We start from the raw sequence: 18589 nt of genomic DNA, 5'->3' as shown, positions 1-18589 counted from the left end.
AAAGCAGGGGGGACCTTGCTTCCCAACTTCAAACTCTACTACAAAGCCACAGTGATCAAGACAATTTGGTACTGGCACAAGAAAAGACCCATAGAGCAATGGGACAGAATACAGAGTCCAGCTATTATCAAAAAATTTATGGTCAATTAATATATGATAAAGGAGCCATGGATATACAATGGGGAAATAACAGCCTCTTCAACAGCTCATGTTGGCAAAACTGGACAGCTACATGTAAGAGAATGAAACTGGATCATTGTCTAACTCCATACACAAAAGTAAATTCGAAATGGATCAAAGACCTGAATGTAAGTCATGAAACCATAAAACTCTTAGAAGAAAACATAGTCAAAAATCTCTTGGACATAAACATGAGCAACTTCAGCATGAACATATCTCCCCGGGTAAGGGAAACAAAAGCAAAAAAGAACAAGTGGGACTACATCAGGCTGAAAAGCTCTGTACAGCAAAGGACACCATCAATAGAACAAAAAGCATCCTATAGAATGGGAGAATATATTCATAAATGACATATCCAATAAAGGGTTCACATCCAAAATATATAAAGAGCTCACGCACCTCAACAAACAAAAAGCAAATAACCCTATTATAAAAAATGGGCAGAGGATTTGAACAGACACTTCTCCAACGAAGAAATTCATATGGCCAACAGGCACATGAAAACATGCTCCTCATCACTAATCATCAGGGAAATGCAAATTAAAACCACAATGACACAATGAGATATCACCTCACACCAGTTAGGATGGCCAGCATCCAAAAGACAAACAACAAATGTTGGCACAGATGTGGAGAAAGGGGAGCCCTCCTACACTGCTGGTGGGAATGTAACTTAGTTCAACCATTGTGGAAAGTAGTATGGAGGTTCCTCAGAAAACTCAAAATAGAAATACCGTTTGACCCAGGAATTCCACTCCTAGGAATTTATCCTAAGAATGCAGCAGCCTAGTTTGAAAAGAGACATATGCACCCCTGTGTTTATCACAGTACTATTTACAATAGCAAGAAATGAAAGCAACCTAAGTGTTCATCAGTAGATGCATGGATAAGGAAGATGTGGTACATACACACAATGGAATATTATTCAGCCATAAGAAGAAAACAAATCCTACCATTTGCAACAACATGGATGGAGCTAGAGGGTATTATGCTCAGTGAAATAAGCCAGGTGGAGAAAGACAAGTATCAAATGACTTCACTCATCTGTGGAGTATAAGAACAAAGAAAAAACTGAAGGAACAAAACAGCAGCAGACTCACAGAACCCAAGAATGGACTAACAGTTACCGATGGGAAAGGACTGGCGAGGATGGGTGGGAAGGGAGGGATAAGGGGGGAAAAGGGGCGTTACAATTAGCAGACATAATGTAGGGTGGGGGCATGGGGAAGGAGGTACAACACAGACAAGTAGTGATTCTATAGCATCTTACTATGCTGATGGACAGTGACTGTAATGGGGTATATGGTGGGGACTTGATAGTGGGGGGGAATTTAGTAACCATAATGTTGCTCATGTAATTGTAGATTAATGATACCAAAAAAAAAGAGTACATTGTAAGTGAAAGGTGAATTATAAAAATCTGCCACTTAGTAGAAAGAGATAAAACATTCTGTCTGGCTTGTTTGTGGATGGTATGTGAAGAAGTCTGTAACTTTAGGTCACAGTCCCACAGTCTGGGACTCTATTGCATGGCGCTTCTGTGATCCAATTCTCAAGTCAAGAAACTGGCAAAAATACTGGTACTGGTTAGTGCCCCTAGAAAGACAGGCATAACAAATTCAAAAGTACTCTGGGACATATGCTGAAACTTGGCCACATATAATTCTCACACATAAATACCCATTGAAGATAAGCTCACAATCCAATAACATAAACTAAATAAACAAATATCCCATTATGAGCAGAAGTCAGAAATCTGAACAAACAATACAACTAGACCCCTAACAATGATCAGTTCTACTTCATGAAATAAGTATGACTAAAGCTATTAAAAATGGTAAAAAAAATCAAAAGCATAAGAAAAGAAAAAGAGATGAAAAATATAAAAACAAGTCCTAAAAATTAAAAAGAAAAACTAGTCATTTAAATAAAAACACAGTGAAAAGGTAAAATATATGAAAAAATAAATAAAATTTATTATCTACTTTTATCCACATTGTAGCTAACCTGCAGAGCACCAAAAGCAAATAGATCTTAAAAACATTAAAGAATATAGAGATTACCTACTAAGGAAGGAAAATTAGACTGACAGCTGAATTATTAGTACTAATATAGCAGTTGGAAAAAAATGGAACTGTACCTTCAAAGTGATGAGACAAAATAACTGCCAATATTATATTTCCTACCTATCTAATTATGCTACAGGAATGACGGTTAAATAAAGACATTTTCACACACAGAGTAAGTCAACTACCACATACAGACCCTTTCAGATAAACAGAAGTACTAAAGGACATACTTCAGAAAATAAGAAGTTTAACCCAGGTACAAGAATGCAATGCTAGAAGCACTGTGAGCAAAGTTATTAGTAAAGATTCACATATATCCAAATTGTCATTAATTGGATAAAACAATGATAAAGAGGAGGAGGAAGAGGACAAGGAGGAGGAGAAGTAAGAGGGGGAGTATGAGAGGTGGCAGTTGGGGAAGAACAGCTACTTAAAAGGTTGAAAAATAAGATGGAACTAAAACACTATAAAGCACTATTAGACAATAACATGTTACTGAGGGAGCAATTAAGACTAAAACGGTCTGTTTCTTGTTTTTTATTTTAATTTTTAATTTACTTTTTAATTATCATTTTTAACTGTGGTAAAATACCCATAACATCAAATATACCATTACAATCAATTCTAAGTGCAAAGTTCAGAGGCGTTAAGTACATTTACTGAACTTCTGTACCCATTAGACAATAATTCCCCTATTTCCCCATCCCCCAGGCCCTGACAACTATCACTGTACTTTATGTCAATGAATTTGACTATTCTAGGGACCTCATATAAGTGAAAACATATTTGTCCTTCTCTGGCTTATATCACTTAACATAATGTTTTGAAGTTTCATCCATGTTGTAGCATGTGTCAGAACTTCCTTCCTTTTAAGGCAAATAACATTCCATAGTGTGTATGTACCACGTGTTCATAGAACATTATTCACAACAGTCAAGGGATATAAGCAACCCAGGTGTCCATCAACAGATGAACTGATAAAGAAAATGTGGTACATGCATACTACAGAATATTATTCAGCCTTAAAAACACTTTTGAGTCCCTGCTTTCAATTCTCTGGAGTATATACACAGAAGTGGAATTGCTGGATCAGATGGTATTTTTCCATTTTTAGTTTTTTGAAGAGCTGCCATACTGTTTTCCAAAGTAGTTACAGTATTTTACAACCCCACCAACAGTGCACAGGGTTCCACATCTTTGTCAACACTTGTTATTTTCTGTTTTCTTAGAGTAGTCATCCTAATGGGTGTGAGCTATTACATTTCCCTAATAACTAGTGATGTCAAACACATTTTCATGTGTTTGTTGGCCATCTGTGTATCTTCTCAAGTCTTTTGTTCAGTTTTAATTGAATCGTTTGTTATTGAGTTGTAGGAGCTCTTTATGCATTCTGGATATTAACATATTATCAGATGTATGATTTGCAACTATTTTCTCTCATTCCATAGGTTGACTTTCCACTACGATGATTGTTTCCTTTGATGCACAGAAATGTTTAACAGTGATGTCATCCAATTTATCTATTTTTTCTTTTGTTCCTGTTGTTTGGTGTATAACCAAGAAATCACTGCCAAATCCAATCTCAGAAAGCTTTCCCCCTATTTTCTTCCAAGAATTTTATAGTTTTAGCTCTGACATTTAGGTCCTTGATCCATTTTGAGTTGATTTTTGTAATGTGGCCTAAGGTAACATAAGTTTATTGTTTTGGAGAAACTGATTAACTCTAGGCTTTAGGTAAACTAGAAACATTAAATGTTTAAAGAGAAACATTAAAATATTTAAAATAGACTCTAACTTCCAAAGAAGTAAAGAAAAACAAATAAAACTATTATTTGACAAAGCTCATAGAAGGGAGGATGAAAACGGAAAAACAAAAAGAGAAACACCAAGCATGCATGCAAACATACAAAACTATAGCAAATAGCACAAGATACTAGAAATAAACAGAAATACACTGATAAGCATGAAACCCATAAATGGATTAAATTCACCTATTTAAAGACAGTGTTGTCACACTGGATGAGAGAACATTTAATGAACAAATGTTTTAAAACGTTAGCAATAATCTGTTTAAAAGGGGTGCACCTAAACATAAGTACATGGAAAAGTTAGAAGTAAAGGGATGGAAAACCTACACCAAGTAGATGTTAAAAGAAAGTTAAAGTAGCTATACTAATATCAGTCAAAATAGAGTCTAAGGCCAAAATCATTATTAAGATTTTAGAAAACTCGTTAACATAATTATAAAAGAAAATGCCCTGGAATAGCATTGTGAATAATATGTACCCAATCACATAGCTACAAAAAAGATGTGGAAACACTGATGATTACAAGGGAAAACTAACAAATTCAACTTCATAATAAGGATTTTTAAGTAACAGATCAGAAAGAAATAAAACTAGCAAGACAATAAAAATTTGAAGTTAACCACTTTAATCTTACGAACATATGTAGAAACCTGCACCAGAAGTTAGAAAGAATGTATTCTTTTCAAACAAACAAGTAACACTTATAAAAATTATCCTGTAAGTTAAACAAGTAAATATAATACTATGGATACTATAAGGCACATATCTAAACAGTTAATAGTCCACAGAAGAGTTCTAACTAAAGTTGGAAAATATTTAGAACTGAGAAATAGAATGCTTTATATCCAAACTTATGAAGGAAAAGCAAAGTACAAATAAACATTAGGAATTAAAAAAAAAAAGGATGAAATTACACATATAACAAAGATTTTAAAACTAGGAAGGCTACAATTTGAACACCTTTCCACCAGTAAAATTGAAAAATCAGATAAAATACATAGTTTTCATTAAAATAATATAACTTACCAAAACTGACTCAGGAAGAAATAGAAAACCAAAGAGACCTATAACCATTAAAAAATTTAAATCAATAGTATAAAATCTACCTGGGAAACAAACAAAACAGAATGGAAGAAAAGCAAAACCTCACCTAGGCAAATCTGATTTAAAAATGAGTTTCACCAATTATGTAAGAAACAAATAACTCCTGTATTATATAAACTGTTCTAGAGCCAAAATGGGTAAGGGGAGGGGATACAGCTCCCCTGTTCATTTGATAAGGCTAAAATAACCTAAATACAAAAATCAGACAAAAACAGTATGAGAAGGAAAATTATACTGTAATCTCAGATATGATCAATCTCACCTATGAATCACATGTAACAATTCAATATAAAATAGCAGAACCAATCTAGCAATTTGTGTCAAATATATCAATACAACTTCATAGTAAAGTTATGTTTATCCAAAGAATGGATGATTTAACATTAGACAATCTATGTCATTTATCAGATTAACAGATAAAAGAAAAGCACTCTCATACTATCTCAATGGATGCAGAAAAATCATTTGGTTTCAACAATAACAACTGTAACAATAAACTCTTGGTAACCAGAAACTGAAATTTCCCTAATCTGATTAAGAATATATACCACAAGCTTACAGAAAACATCATACTTAATTTGAAACTACAGAAAAACACCATTGAAGTAAGGAAAAAGGCAAAGAAGGTCCCTATTGCCACACCTATCTAATATTATACTGAAGGTCACTGACTATATGATAAGGAAAAAATATATATATAAGGATTGGAAAGGACAAAATCCCAAACTAGTCATTATCTTTGGATTATATGACTGTCTATATAGAAAATCTAGAAAAATCTACAAGTTATTTTAAATTTATAAAAAAATTCAGTAAAGCTTGCTAGTTTCAAGATGAATGTACAAAAATAAATTGTGGTCCTAAAGAACAGACATAATTATTAAACTGTCAATTTTAAAAAGTTATCATTTATAATAGCCAGAAAAAAATCCACAAGGTGTCTAGGAACAAATGTAACAAATATAGGTAATGGATTTATACTGAACATGATTATAAAACTTCATTAACAGACATAAAAGAAAATAACTTCAGAGAAGAAAAAGAATTATAGTAGGACACCCCCTCACAAAAACTGACTGTTTATAAAGGTATAGTGATTAAGATGGTATATTTTTAACTCAGATGTAAGAGCCAAAAAGCAAACTGAAACTTACTTGGAAAGTCACAAGACCTGGGAAAGGTTAAAACTGAGGCAGCTGCCCAGCTAACCAATAATGACCCACACAAAATCACATAATCATAATGTTCCAGAAAACACTGGAAATGAACAGAGCATCCTAAAGCCTTCCAGTACAATAGAGCCACACAGTGAACCCATAATGAGCAAAGGTAGTCCTAGGAGGAGAACTGGGCATAGGCCTACAGGACAGCCTTGGCTGGGAAGGGAAAATGCAGGACTCCAGGATGAGAGCTCCAAAGGACAAAAGGGAGCCACCAAGTTATTTAATGTGTCTGAGAGAAAAAGGAATTGCTAAGTTATTCAATATGTGTTGGAGAGTTTAGGGGTAAATTGGTGAGAGTTACATAGAAAACTAAGTCAAAGAAAAGTGGTAACTTACTCCAGAGAGAACAAAAAGTTGTCCAAGAAAAGCAATATAATTAAAATGAACTGCATGGCACAACTCAACAAACAATATTTGTATGATAAAAAAAACCTGACAGGATTTAATGAAAGATTGTGTGATAATTACACTGGGAAGACACAGAGGGAGTGTATGGGTTGAGTGAGATGGGCAAAGAGACCTAAATCCTCATCTTCCTCATCTTCCATGGTAGGGAATTCATAGACTATATAAGGCCAAATAATCCAAAGACATTAGCACAAATACGATAAGTAAATAAGTATATCAAAGGACAGAAGTTCCAAAAGATTTCTTAGTGTCTGCCTCTAGAAATAAGGACTTGGAGGTGGGAAGAATTAGGACAAAGGAATGCTGTTTTTTTGTGATTAAGTCTTCCTAAAATATATATAGATAACTTTGATAAAAAATAAAAATAAAATGACAATAAAACAAGTAAAAAAAAGTTTACTATAATTTCCTAAATGGAGGACCAACATGGTATATGTCCAGGAAAACAGATCATCAGTAAAGAATGAATGATTAGGAAGATATACAAGCATCTCCAGAATAAATCTGATCAGGACATCAAACTTTATTCTGCTATACAGACAGAATTGATTTTATTTCTGCATTTAGACAGAAACAGTACTTACTGCATTCAGGATTTGCACAGAGATGTGGACATCAGACTCCAGGAAAGGAGCCCCAGCTTTGACTGTAAGGGGCTTACAACACACAGCTCTGGGGAAACACTAGTCCCTCGCCAGGAATTCTCCAGCACACTCTCCTCTCAGGAACTGCGGCCCACAGCTTCATGACACCACAGTCTCCCTGACTTTAAACTACAGTTTCTCAGTTCAGCAAAACCACCATGCTATTTCTCCCTTCTCATGTCATATGTGGTACTATCCACTCCTCACCTTATACTTCACACATACAGTTAGTTATCCTAAAGCAGTATGATTCCACATACTCATTTTATAGTGTTTGTGTGGCCATTATCGTATCTTTTACTTCTACTGCACATTAAAAGGTTGTTATTTTTGCTATCAACAGTCAGATGCCTCTTATGCAAATTTAAAAAGAAATATACTCTATCCTGTAGATCTTATTTATCATATCTGATTCTTTATCCTATAGATCTAAGTATCCAAAAGCTATCATGAAGGATACCTGGCATGAAGGACATTCTTTAGCATCCAAGTCTGAGGAAGAATTAATCTCTCATCTTTCATTTATTTGAAAAATGTCTTTAATTCACCTTCATTTTTAAAGGATATTTTTGCTTGACATTAAAGTGTTGATCTACAGATTTTTTTTTCTTTCAGCACTTTAAAGATATCATTCTATTATTTCTGAAGAGAGGTCAATGGTGATTCTTATCATTTTCCCAGGTTATTTATAGTGTTTTTCCTTCTGGCTGTTTTCAATGATTTATCTTCATATTTACTTTTCAGAAATTTAATTGTGGTCAGGTGGGTTCCTTTCATAACCTTGAAATAGGCTAAGATCCTTATAACTGTTTTTCATCACAATTGGTAAGTCTGAGCCATCAATTACACAAATTTTTCTGCTCCAACTTACTCTCTTCTTTTTCTAGGATTCTAAATGAATCCCTGAGCATATATTTATTTTGCTTCAATCTTCTCTGTTCTTCAGATTAGATGATCTCTATTGACCTGTCTTCAAATTCTTTGACTCTTTCTTCTCTCATCTCTAAGATACTGTTAACCTCCTCATATGAATTTTTTATTTCTATTACTATACCTTTCATGTTCTAAAAGATCCATTTGATTTATTTTTCTGCTGAGATTCCTTACTTGTGCAATCTTTAAGACAATATTTTCATTTGATTCTTCAATCACATTCATAATGGTTTCATTAAGTCCCTGTCTGCTAAGTCTAATATTTGTACTACCCAGGTTTCTACTGACTACATTTATTTTTTAACTGTATCACAATCCACCCTACTCTACCCCTTTTTTGTTTGGTCGACTGATTTCTGATTGAATGCTGGTCATCATTAATAAGATATTGTAGAGAGTATGGATTCTGTTATCCTCCTCTAAAGAATATTAATTCTTATTTAAGCAGATTTTAAAATATCGACTAATCTCCTAGAATATGGATTAGCTTACGGTTACACTCTCTGAGGGCAGATTTATAGATAGTCTAAGAGTTATCTCAAGCCCCTTTATTTGGACAACCACTTTCAAACTCAGGATCTCATCAGGACTTGGATTTAGGATGCCAAAGTCAGATTTAAGTCTTTCATTTTATAATGGTGTTAACTAGCTCTCCAGGGCTGAAATTTCAGTATCTCTTGGCACTGTTTCTTCTCTGGCACTGCTTGATTTCCAGTAATCTGTTTGACTTTTAAATAGGTAGCCTCTACTATTTGGTAAGTCTCACATGGCCTTATACTGCCTACATACAGTCCAACCTTCATGAGATACCACCATATGGATCACATTAAGCCCTCTCTCTATATAACTTCCTCCTCTCCATTGTCAAGCCCTGCAGATTCCAGCTGCCTTGCAACCTCAACTCTGACCTCTTCCTCAGCTCTGTAGAACTGCTGTAACTCTAGCTTTCTGCATCCCACTCAGCAAACTGTCCCAATCCTGGGAAATTATGAGGCACACCTCATGAATTCATTTCTCTCAGAGACAACAGTCTGGTGGTACCTGTTGATCATTGCTTGAAAACAGTTCTCTCAAATATTGTGCCCAGTTTTATAGTTGTTTACAGTAGGAGGATAATTTGGTACCAATTATTCCCTCCATCAAGGCCAGAGGCAGAAGTTATAATTTTATTTTTTATTTTTTATTTTTTTATTGAAGGGTAGTTGACAACAGTATTGCATTACATTAGTTTCAGGTGTACAACACAGTGATTCAACATTTATATACATGATAATTCTAGGTACCAGGTATCACCATACCAAGTTGTTACAATATTTTGACTATATTCCTTATGCTATACATTACATCCCGGCTACTTATTTATTTTACAATTGGAAGTGTGTTTATATATATATATATATATATATATATATATATATATATATATTTTTTTTTTTTTTGTGAGGGCATCTCTCATATTTATTGATCAAATAGTTGTTAACCACAATAAATTTCTGTATAGGGGGGTCAATACTCAATGCACAATCATTAATCCACCCCAAGCCTAATTTTCGTCAGTCTCCAATCTTCTGGTGCATAACGAACAAATTCTTACATGGAGTACAAATTCTTACATAGTGAATAAGTTACATGGTGAACAGTGCAAGGGCAGTCATCACAGAAGCTTTCGGTTTTGTTCATGCATTATGAACTATACACAGTTCAAATATGAATATTCATTTGATTTTTAAACTTGATTTATATGTGGATACCACATTTCTCTATCATTATTATTTTTAGTAAAATGCTGAAGTGGTAGGTAGATACGAGATAAAGGTAGAAAACAGAGTTTAGTGTTCTAAGAGAGCAAATGTAGATGATCAGGTGTGTGCCTGTAGACTATGTGTCAATCCGAGCTAGACGAGGGCAATAAACATCCATGTATGCAGAAGATTTCTCTCAGAACATGAGGGGGGAGGTTCTAAGCCTCACCTCTGCTGCTCCCCATTTTCTCACCAGATGGCCCCCTGCGACTGTGCCTGTCTTAGGTTGTTCCTCCCTTGAGGAATCTTACCCGTCTCTGGCTAACCAGTCATCTTCCGGGGCCATACAGGGAAATGTTAAGTTGGTAAGTGAGAGAGAAGCCTTATTGTTTGAAAAGGTTAGCTTTTTACTTCTTTGCATATTTATGCCCTGTGGCTTCTATGCCCAGCATTTGTCTTGAGGTGTCTTTACCACTTGGAAGAATTATGATACTTGGTAAATTCGACATGTGGCACGGGTTCTATTTAAAGGTTGTGATTAGGTAGGAAGAAGAAAAGCTATAGAAGTAGCAGGCAGAAGAAAACCTGGGAAGATTGATTATTTCTTTGACATATCTTCTTGTAGAGTAACTTCAGCATGGATAGGTTTTAAACTACTAATTAAATTGTGCACACACATTAACATAATAGGAATATAGTTACCTAAACAAAGCATACCTGTAATTACCAGCCATCTCCAGTGAAACCAAGAAAACCAGTTAGGCACCTTAGGCATTTGTGAAAACTTATCTATGATATGGTGGATATTGTCCGACTGAACTTAAACAGTCTGAGAGAATTCAGATAAACTAGAACAACCCATTCCTGGGGACTGTTCATATCCCATATGTTCTTTTAACGATAAATAGTCTGTGGTTGTAAGATTTTGGAGTGCTACAATTTGCACTTCTCCTAATTCTTGGTTGAGTTCCAACAGTATAGGTCCAGTCCAATTTTTGTTTTACTGTATGCACAGGCCAGCTTAGATATCTCCTTCATCATTCCCATGACAAGTCCAGGAACTGGTGGGATGAGTGCATCTACACCTGTGACAGTGCGTGGATCTTTGTTGGAGTTTTTTTTTTTTTTTGCTGATCATCTTCTGTCATGAGTCTTCCCGAGAGTGCTGATGTTGGAAGTTCTTTTTCATATCGTATCTTAGTTCATTTTCGGGGCAGCCAAATTAGGCTTTGATCCTCTGTATAAACACAAACAGACCCTTTGCCTACACTTTTATATGCCCTTTATATCATTGTGTAGAACTCATTAGAGGTCAACACATAGGAACTGCTTTTTTTTTTTTATCATTAATCTACACTTACATGACGAATACTTTGTTTACTAGGCTATCCCCTATACCAGGTCCCCCCTATATACTCCTTTACAGTCACTGTCCATCAGCATAGCAAACTGTTGTAGAATCACTACTTGTCTTCTCTGTGTTGTACAGCCCTCCCCTTTCTCCCACCCCGCTATGGATGCTAATCTTAATACCCCTCTTTTTCTGCCCCCCCTTATCCCTCCCTACCCACCCATCCTCCCCAGTCCCTTTCCCTTTGGTACCTGTTAGTCCATTCTTGAGTTCTGTGATTCTGTTGCTGTTTTGTTCCTTCAGTTTTTCCTTTGTTCTTATATTCCACAGATGAGCGAAATCATTTGGTATTTCTCTTTCTCTGCTTGGCTTGTTTCACTGAGCATAATACCCTCCAGCTCCACCCATGTTGCTGCAAATGGTTGGATTTGCCCTTTTCTTATGGCTGAGCAGTATTCCATTGTGTATATGTACCACATCTTCTTTATCCATTCATCTATCGATGGACATTTAGGTTGCTTCCAATTCTTGGCTATTGTAAATAGTGCTGCGATAAACATAGGGGTACATTGGTCTTTCTCATACTTGATTGCTGCATTCTTAGGGTAAATTCCTAGGAGTGCAATTCCTGGGTCAAATGGTATGTCTGTTTTGAGCATTTTGATGTACCTCCATACTGCTTTCCACAATGGTTGAACAAATTTACAATCCTACCAGCAGTGTAGGAGGGTTCCCCTTTCTCCGCAGCCTCGCCAACATTTGTTGTTGTTTGTCTTTTGGATGGCAGCCATCCTTACTGGTGTGAGGTGATACCTCATTGTAGTTTTAATTTACATTTCTCTGATAATTAGCGATGTGGAGCATCTTTTCATGTGTCTGTTGGCCATCTGTATTTCTTTTTTGGAGAACTGTCTGTTCAGTTCCTCTGCCCATTTTTTAATTGGGTTATTTGTTTTTTGTTTGTTGAGGCGTGTGAGCTCTTTATATATTCTGGACGTCAAGCCTTTATCGGATGTGTCATTTTCAAAGATATTCTCCCATACTGTAGGGTTCCTTTTTGTTCTATTGATGGTGTCTTTTGCTGTACAGAAGCTTTTCAGCTTAATATAGTCCCACTTGTTCATTTTTGCTGTTGTTTTCCTTGCCCGGGGAGATATGTTCAAGAAGAGGTCACTCATGTTTATGTCTAAGAGGTTTGTGCCTATGTTTTCTTCCAAGAGTTTAATGGTTTCATGACTTACATTCAGGTCTTTGATCCATTTTGAGTTTACTTTTGTATATGGGGTTAGACAATGGTCCAGTTTCATTCTCCTACATGTAGCTGTCCAGTTTTGCCAGCACCATCTGTTGAAGAGACTGTCATTTCGCCATTGTATGTCCATGGCTCCTTTATCAAATATTAATTGACCATATATGTCTGGGTTAATGTCTGGATTGTCTAGTCTGTTCCATTGGTCTGTGGCTCTGTTCTTGTGCCAGTACCAAATTGTCTTGATTACTATGGCTTTATAGTAGAGCTTGAAGTTGGGGAGTGAGATCCCCCCTACTTTATTCTTCTTTCTCAGGATTGCTTTGGCTATTCGGGGTCTTTGGTGGTTCCATATGAATTTTTGAATTATTTGTTCCAGTTCATTGAAGAATGTTGCTGGTAGTTTCATAGGGATTGCATCAAATCTGTATATTGCTTTGGGCAGGATGGACATTTTGACGATATTAATTCTTCCTAGCCATGAGCATGGGATGCATTTCCATCTGTTAGTGTTGTCCCCTTTAATTTCTCTTAAGAGTGACTTGTAGTTTTCAGAATATAAGTCTTTCACTTCTTTGGTTAGGTTTATTCCTAGGTATTTTATTTTTTTTGATGCAATTGTGAATGGAGTTGTTTTCCTGATTTCTCTTTCTGTTGGTTCATTGTTGGTATATAGGAAAGCCACAGATTTCTGTGTGTTGATTTTGTATCCTGCAACTTTGCTGTATTCCGATATCAGTTCTAGTAGTTCTGGGGTGGAGTCTTTAGGGTTTTTTATGTACAGTATCATGTCATCTGCAAATAGTGACAGTTTGACTTCTTCTTTGCCAATCTGGATTCCTTGTATTTTTTTGTTTTGTCTGATTGCCGTGGCTAGGACCTCCAGTACTATGTTAAGTAACAGTGGGGAGAGTGGGCATCCCTGTCTAGTTCCCGATCTCAGCGGAAATGCTTTCAGCTTCTCGCTATTCAATATAATGTTGGCTGTGGGTTTTTCATAGATGGCCTTTATTATGTTGAGGTACTTGCCCTCTATTCCCATTTTGCTGAGAGTTTTTATCATGAATGGATGTTGAACTTTGTCAAATGCTTCTTCAGCATCTATGGAGATGATCATGTGGTTTTTGTCTTTCTTTTTGTTGATGTGGTGGATGATGTTGATGGACTTTCGAATGTTGTGCCATCCTTGCATCCCTGGGATGAATCCCACTTGGTCATGGTGTACGATGGTTTTGATGTATTTTTGAATTCGGTTTGCTAAAATTTTGTTGAGTATTTTTGCGTCTACGTTCATCAGGGATATTGGTCTGTAGTTTTCTTTTTTGGTGGTGTCTTTGCCTGGTTTTGGTATTAGGGTGATGTTAGCTTCATAGAATGAGTTTGGGAGTATCCCCTCCTCTTCTATTTCTTGGAAAACTTTAAGGAGAATGGGTATTATGTCTTCCCTGTATGTCTGATAAAATTCCGAGGTAAATCCATCTGGCCCGGGGGTTTTGTTCTTTGGTAGTTTTTTGATTACCGCTTCAATTTCATTGCTGGTAATTGGTCTGTTTAGATTTTCTGTTTCTTTTTGGGTCAGTCTTGGAAGGTTATATTTTTCTAGGAAGTTGTCCATTTCTCCTAGGTTTCCCAGCTTGTTAGCATACAGGTTTTCATAGTACTCTCTAATAATTCTTTGTATTTCTGCGGGGTCCGTCGTGATTTTTCCTTTCTCATTTCTGATACTGTTGATGTGTGTTGACTCTCTTTTCCTCTTAATAAGTCTGGCTAGAGGCTTATCTATTTTGTTTATTTTCTCGAAGAACCAGCTCTTGGTTTCATTGATTTTTGCTATTGTTTTATTCTTCTCAATTTTATTTATTTCTTCTCTGATCTTTATTTATTCCTTCTGCTGACCTTAGGCCTCATTTGTTCTTCTTTTTCCAATTTCGATAGTTGTGACATTAGACCGTTCATTTGGGATTGCTCTTCCTTTTTTAAATATGCTTGGATTGCTATATACTTTCCTCTTAAGACTGCTTTTGCTGTGTCCCACAGAAGTTGGGGCTTAGTGTTGTTGTTGTCATTTGTTTCCATATATTGCTGGATCTCCATTTTGATTTGGTCATTGATCCATTGATTATTTAGGAGCGTGTTGTTTAGCCTCCATGTGTTTGTGAGCCTTTTTGCTTTCTTTGAACAGTTTATTTCTAGTTTAATGCCTTTGTGGTCTGAAAAGTTGGTTGGTAGGGTTTCAATCTTTTGGAATTTACTGAGGCTCTTTTTGTGTCCTAGTATGTGGTCTATTCTGGAGAATGTTCCATGTGCACTTGAGAAGAATGTGTATCCTGTTGCTTTTGGATGTAGAGTTCTGTAGATGTCTATTAGGTCCATCTGTTCTAATGTGTTTGTTGTTCAGTGCCTCTGTGTCCTTACTTATTTTCTGTCTGGTGGATCTGTCCTTTGGAGTGAGTGGTGTGTTGAAGTCTCCTAGAATGAATGCATTGCATTCTATTTCCTCCTTTAGTTCTATTAATATTTGTTTCAGGTATGTTGGTGCTCCTGTATTGGGTGCATATATATTTATAATGGTTATATCCTCTTGATGGACTGAGGCCTTTATCATTATGTAATGTCCTTCTTTGTCTTTTGTTACTTTCTTTATTTTGAAATCTGTTTTGTCTGATACCAGAATTGCAACACCTGCTTTCTTCTCTCTGTTGTTTGCTTGAAATATCTTTTTCCATCCCTTGACTTTAAGTCTGTGCGTGTCTTTGGGTTTGAGGTGAGTCTCTTGTAAGCAGCATATGGATGGATCTTGCTTTTTTATCCATTCTATTACTCTGTGTCTTTTGATTGGTGCATTCAGTCCATTTACATTTAGGGTGATTATTGAAAGGTATGAATTTATTGCCATTGCAGGCTTTAAGTTTGTGGTTACCAAAGGTTTAGGGTTAGCTTCTTTACTATCTTACTGTCTAACTTAACTCGCTTGTTGAGCTATTATAAACACAGTCTGATGATTCTTTATTTCTCTCCCTTCTTATTCCTCCTCCTCCCTTCTTCATATGTTGGGTGTTTTGTTGTTTGCTCTTTTTAGGAGTGCTCCCATCTAGAGCAATCCCTGTAGGATGCCCTGAATAGGTGGTTTGTGGGAGGCAAATTCCCTCAACTTTTGCTTGTCTGGGAATTGTTTAATCCCTCCTTCATATTTAAATGATATTCGTGCTGGATACAGTAGTCTTGGTTGGAGGCCCTTCTGTTTCATTGCATTAAGTATATCATGCCATTCTCTTCTGGCCTGTAGGGTTTCTGTTGAGAAGTCTGATGATAGCCTGATGGGTTTTCCTTTGTAGGTAACCTTTTTTTTCTCTCTGGCTGCCTGTAATACTTTGTCCTTGTCTTTGATCTTTGCCATTTTAATTATTATGTGTCTTGGTGTTGCCCTCCTTGGATCCCTTGTCATGGGAGTTCTATGTACCTCTGTGGTCTGAGAGGCCATTTCTTCCCCTAGTTTGGGGAAATTTTCAGCAATTATTTCTTCAAAGACATTTTCTATCCCCTTTTCTCTCTCTACTTCTTCTGGAATGCCTATGATTCTTATATTATTTCTTTTAGATTGATCACTCAGCTCTCTTAAAATTCTTTCATTCCTGGATATCCTTTTATCTCTCTCTGCATCAGCTTCTCTGCGTTCCTGTTCTCTGTTTTCTAGTCCATTAATGGTCTCTTGCATCTCGTCCATTCTGTTTTGAAGTCCTTCCAGAGCTTGTTTTATTTCTGAATTCTCCTTCCTTAGTTCTTGCATATTTCTCTGCAAGTCCATCAGCATGGTTATGACTTTTGTTTTGAATTCTTTTTCAGGAAGACTGGCTAAATCTATCTCCCCAGATTCCTTCTCAGGGGAAGATGTAGCAGATGCCGAAGCTGTCTGGGTTAGTCTTGTCTGGATCATATTTTTTTGCCTTTTCATGTTGACAGGTGCTATTGACTGTCAGCTGGGAGGGCCAAAATTTTCACTTGCTACTGGCCTTTCTTTACTGGGACAACTGCGACCCCTAGTGGCTTGTGTTGGGTAATTGCGTGTAGAGTGGGTCTTTGTGTCTTGCCTGGCCGGAAGGGAGAAATTTCCCTTTCTGTGGGCGGAATTTGTCTCAGGCTGCTTCTCTGCTTTCGCAGCGCCCGGTGGGGTGATGGATGGGGGGGCTGCTTGACTGTTTGCCTCCGTGAGGGGTCTCAGAGCTGTTGCCCAGGGGGTTAGTGCACCCGGTTTTCCCTGTAATTTCCAGCTGCTGTACTGTGACCTGGGTTCTTTCCGTCAAGCTGTTAAGTCCCTGTCCCTTTAAGACTTTCAAAAAGCCCCCGTTTTTCTTTGTCACAGGGGCATCAGCTTCGGCACCCGCTCAGAGGTCTTACTCCCTGTTCCCCCAGTATCCAGGGCCCCCTGGGCACGTACTGTGTCTGCGCTCTGGCCCGGATGGCTGGGGCTGGGTGCTCAGCAGTCCTGGGCTCCGTCTCCCTCCCGCTCTGCCTGCTCTTCTCCCGCCGGGAGCTGGGGGGAGGGGCGCTCGGGTCCCGCCGGGCCGGGGCTTGTATCTTACCCCTTTCTCCAGTCGCTGGGTTCTCGCTGGTGTAGCTGCAGTCTGGCCACTGTCCTGCATCTTCTGGTCTCTCTTTTAGGGCTAGTTGTGTTTGTTGTATTTTCAAAAGTATATATGTTTTTGGGAGGAGATTCCCACTGTCCTACTCACGCCGCCATGTTGGCTCCGTCTCCTCTATAATTTTTTTTTAATGTTATATCCTTAGGATACATTTTCAGAACTCAAATTACTGGTTCAGAATAATGTCATACTTTCATGGCCTTTGAAATATATTATACTAACTGCTCTTCAATAAGGTTTCTGCCAATTAAAATGATATATATTTGGATCTCTGCTATACAGCCAGGAAACTGAAGTAAAAACAAAAAAACAGGGAATAAAATTGGGGCATATAAACTTTTAAGTCAAAGAAAACAATGGAGGGGCCTAGTGTTAGCAGAACTATAGTAAATGGCAATACAAAACTGAATCAACTTAGAGAACTTTCTGATAAAAGCATTCATTTGTTGAACACTGTTCCCCAGGAAAACTAGACAACTAGAAAGATGATAAAGAAGTAAAAGTGAAGGAGTCATTTTCTTTCTCCATATGAAATTCAGTTTCTTCACCCCTCTGAAACTAAAACTATCTCAAGTACAATAAACAGTTCAGCTAAAGAAAGAACAATGTTTCATACAAGTCTTCCTGTATCAATCTTAAGATCATTAATACAAGCAGTTGAAATTGACATATGATTTTATAGACAAGCATGATTATGAATAAATATGCCTAAATATCTTTGCAGAAGATAGACAAATGGACATAGAACACAGACAAATGGATGGATGGATGGATGGATGGTTAGGTAATATAAACAGAAGGTATCTAAAACAGATGAACAAGATGAGTAGCAAGGGAAATGTCTACAGGTAAAATAATTTAAGATTCAGCTTTATTTACCGTTCCATCTTCCATCAGTTTCAGGCAAGAACCAAAATCTGCTAACCGAATATGTCCATTCATGTCCATCAATATATTGTCAGGTTTGATGTCCCTGAGAAAAAACAGATACATTCAACTTTCAATTGGGAAAAATGAATATAATCAGTTACTTGGACAGATAACTTTCATGTTTGAAAATCTCAACGTCTTTTAAAGTTGCAGTCTAAGGAAATCTATTTGACTATTTAATAGGTTCAAATCCTGGCTCTGATTTATATTAAAATTTTTCTTAAACACATGCAATTTCGGTGTTCTCCTGAAGATAAAAAGTCCTGTAGTAATTTTCATTCAGGCTGAATTAAAGTCATATCCTTCCC

At 36.7% G+C, this 18589-nt stretch overlaps 1 protein-coding gene across 13 annotated transcripts in view; it reads right to left on the bottom strand.

Annotated features, from left to right (window-relative positions):
• Window positions 1–18589, bottom strand: part of CDC42BPA (CDC42 binding protein kinase alpha) — a 303926-nt gene that overhangs the window by 143646 nt on the left and 141691 nt on the right. For all 13 annotated transcript variants that reach the window (XM_036918407.2, XM_057507866.1, XM_036918400.2 and 10 more), the window contains exon 6: window positions 18231–18324. In XM_036918407.2, coding sequence (XP_036774302.1) covers window positions 18231–18324 — 94 coding nt within the window. The remainder of the gene's footprint in view (window positions 1–18230; window positions 18325–18589) is intronic.

Source organism: Manis pentadactyla, chromosome 9, assembly GCF_030020395.1.
Source record: "Manis pentadactyla isolate mManPen7 chromosome 9, mManPen7.hap1, whole genome shotgun sequence".
Classification (NCBI taxonomy): Eukaryota; Metazoa; Chordata; class Mammalia; order Pholidota; family Manidae; genus Manis; species Manis pentadactyla.
Note: the sequence above shows the minus strand (reverse complement) of the source record. Positions and strands in the feature narration are given on the sequence as shown.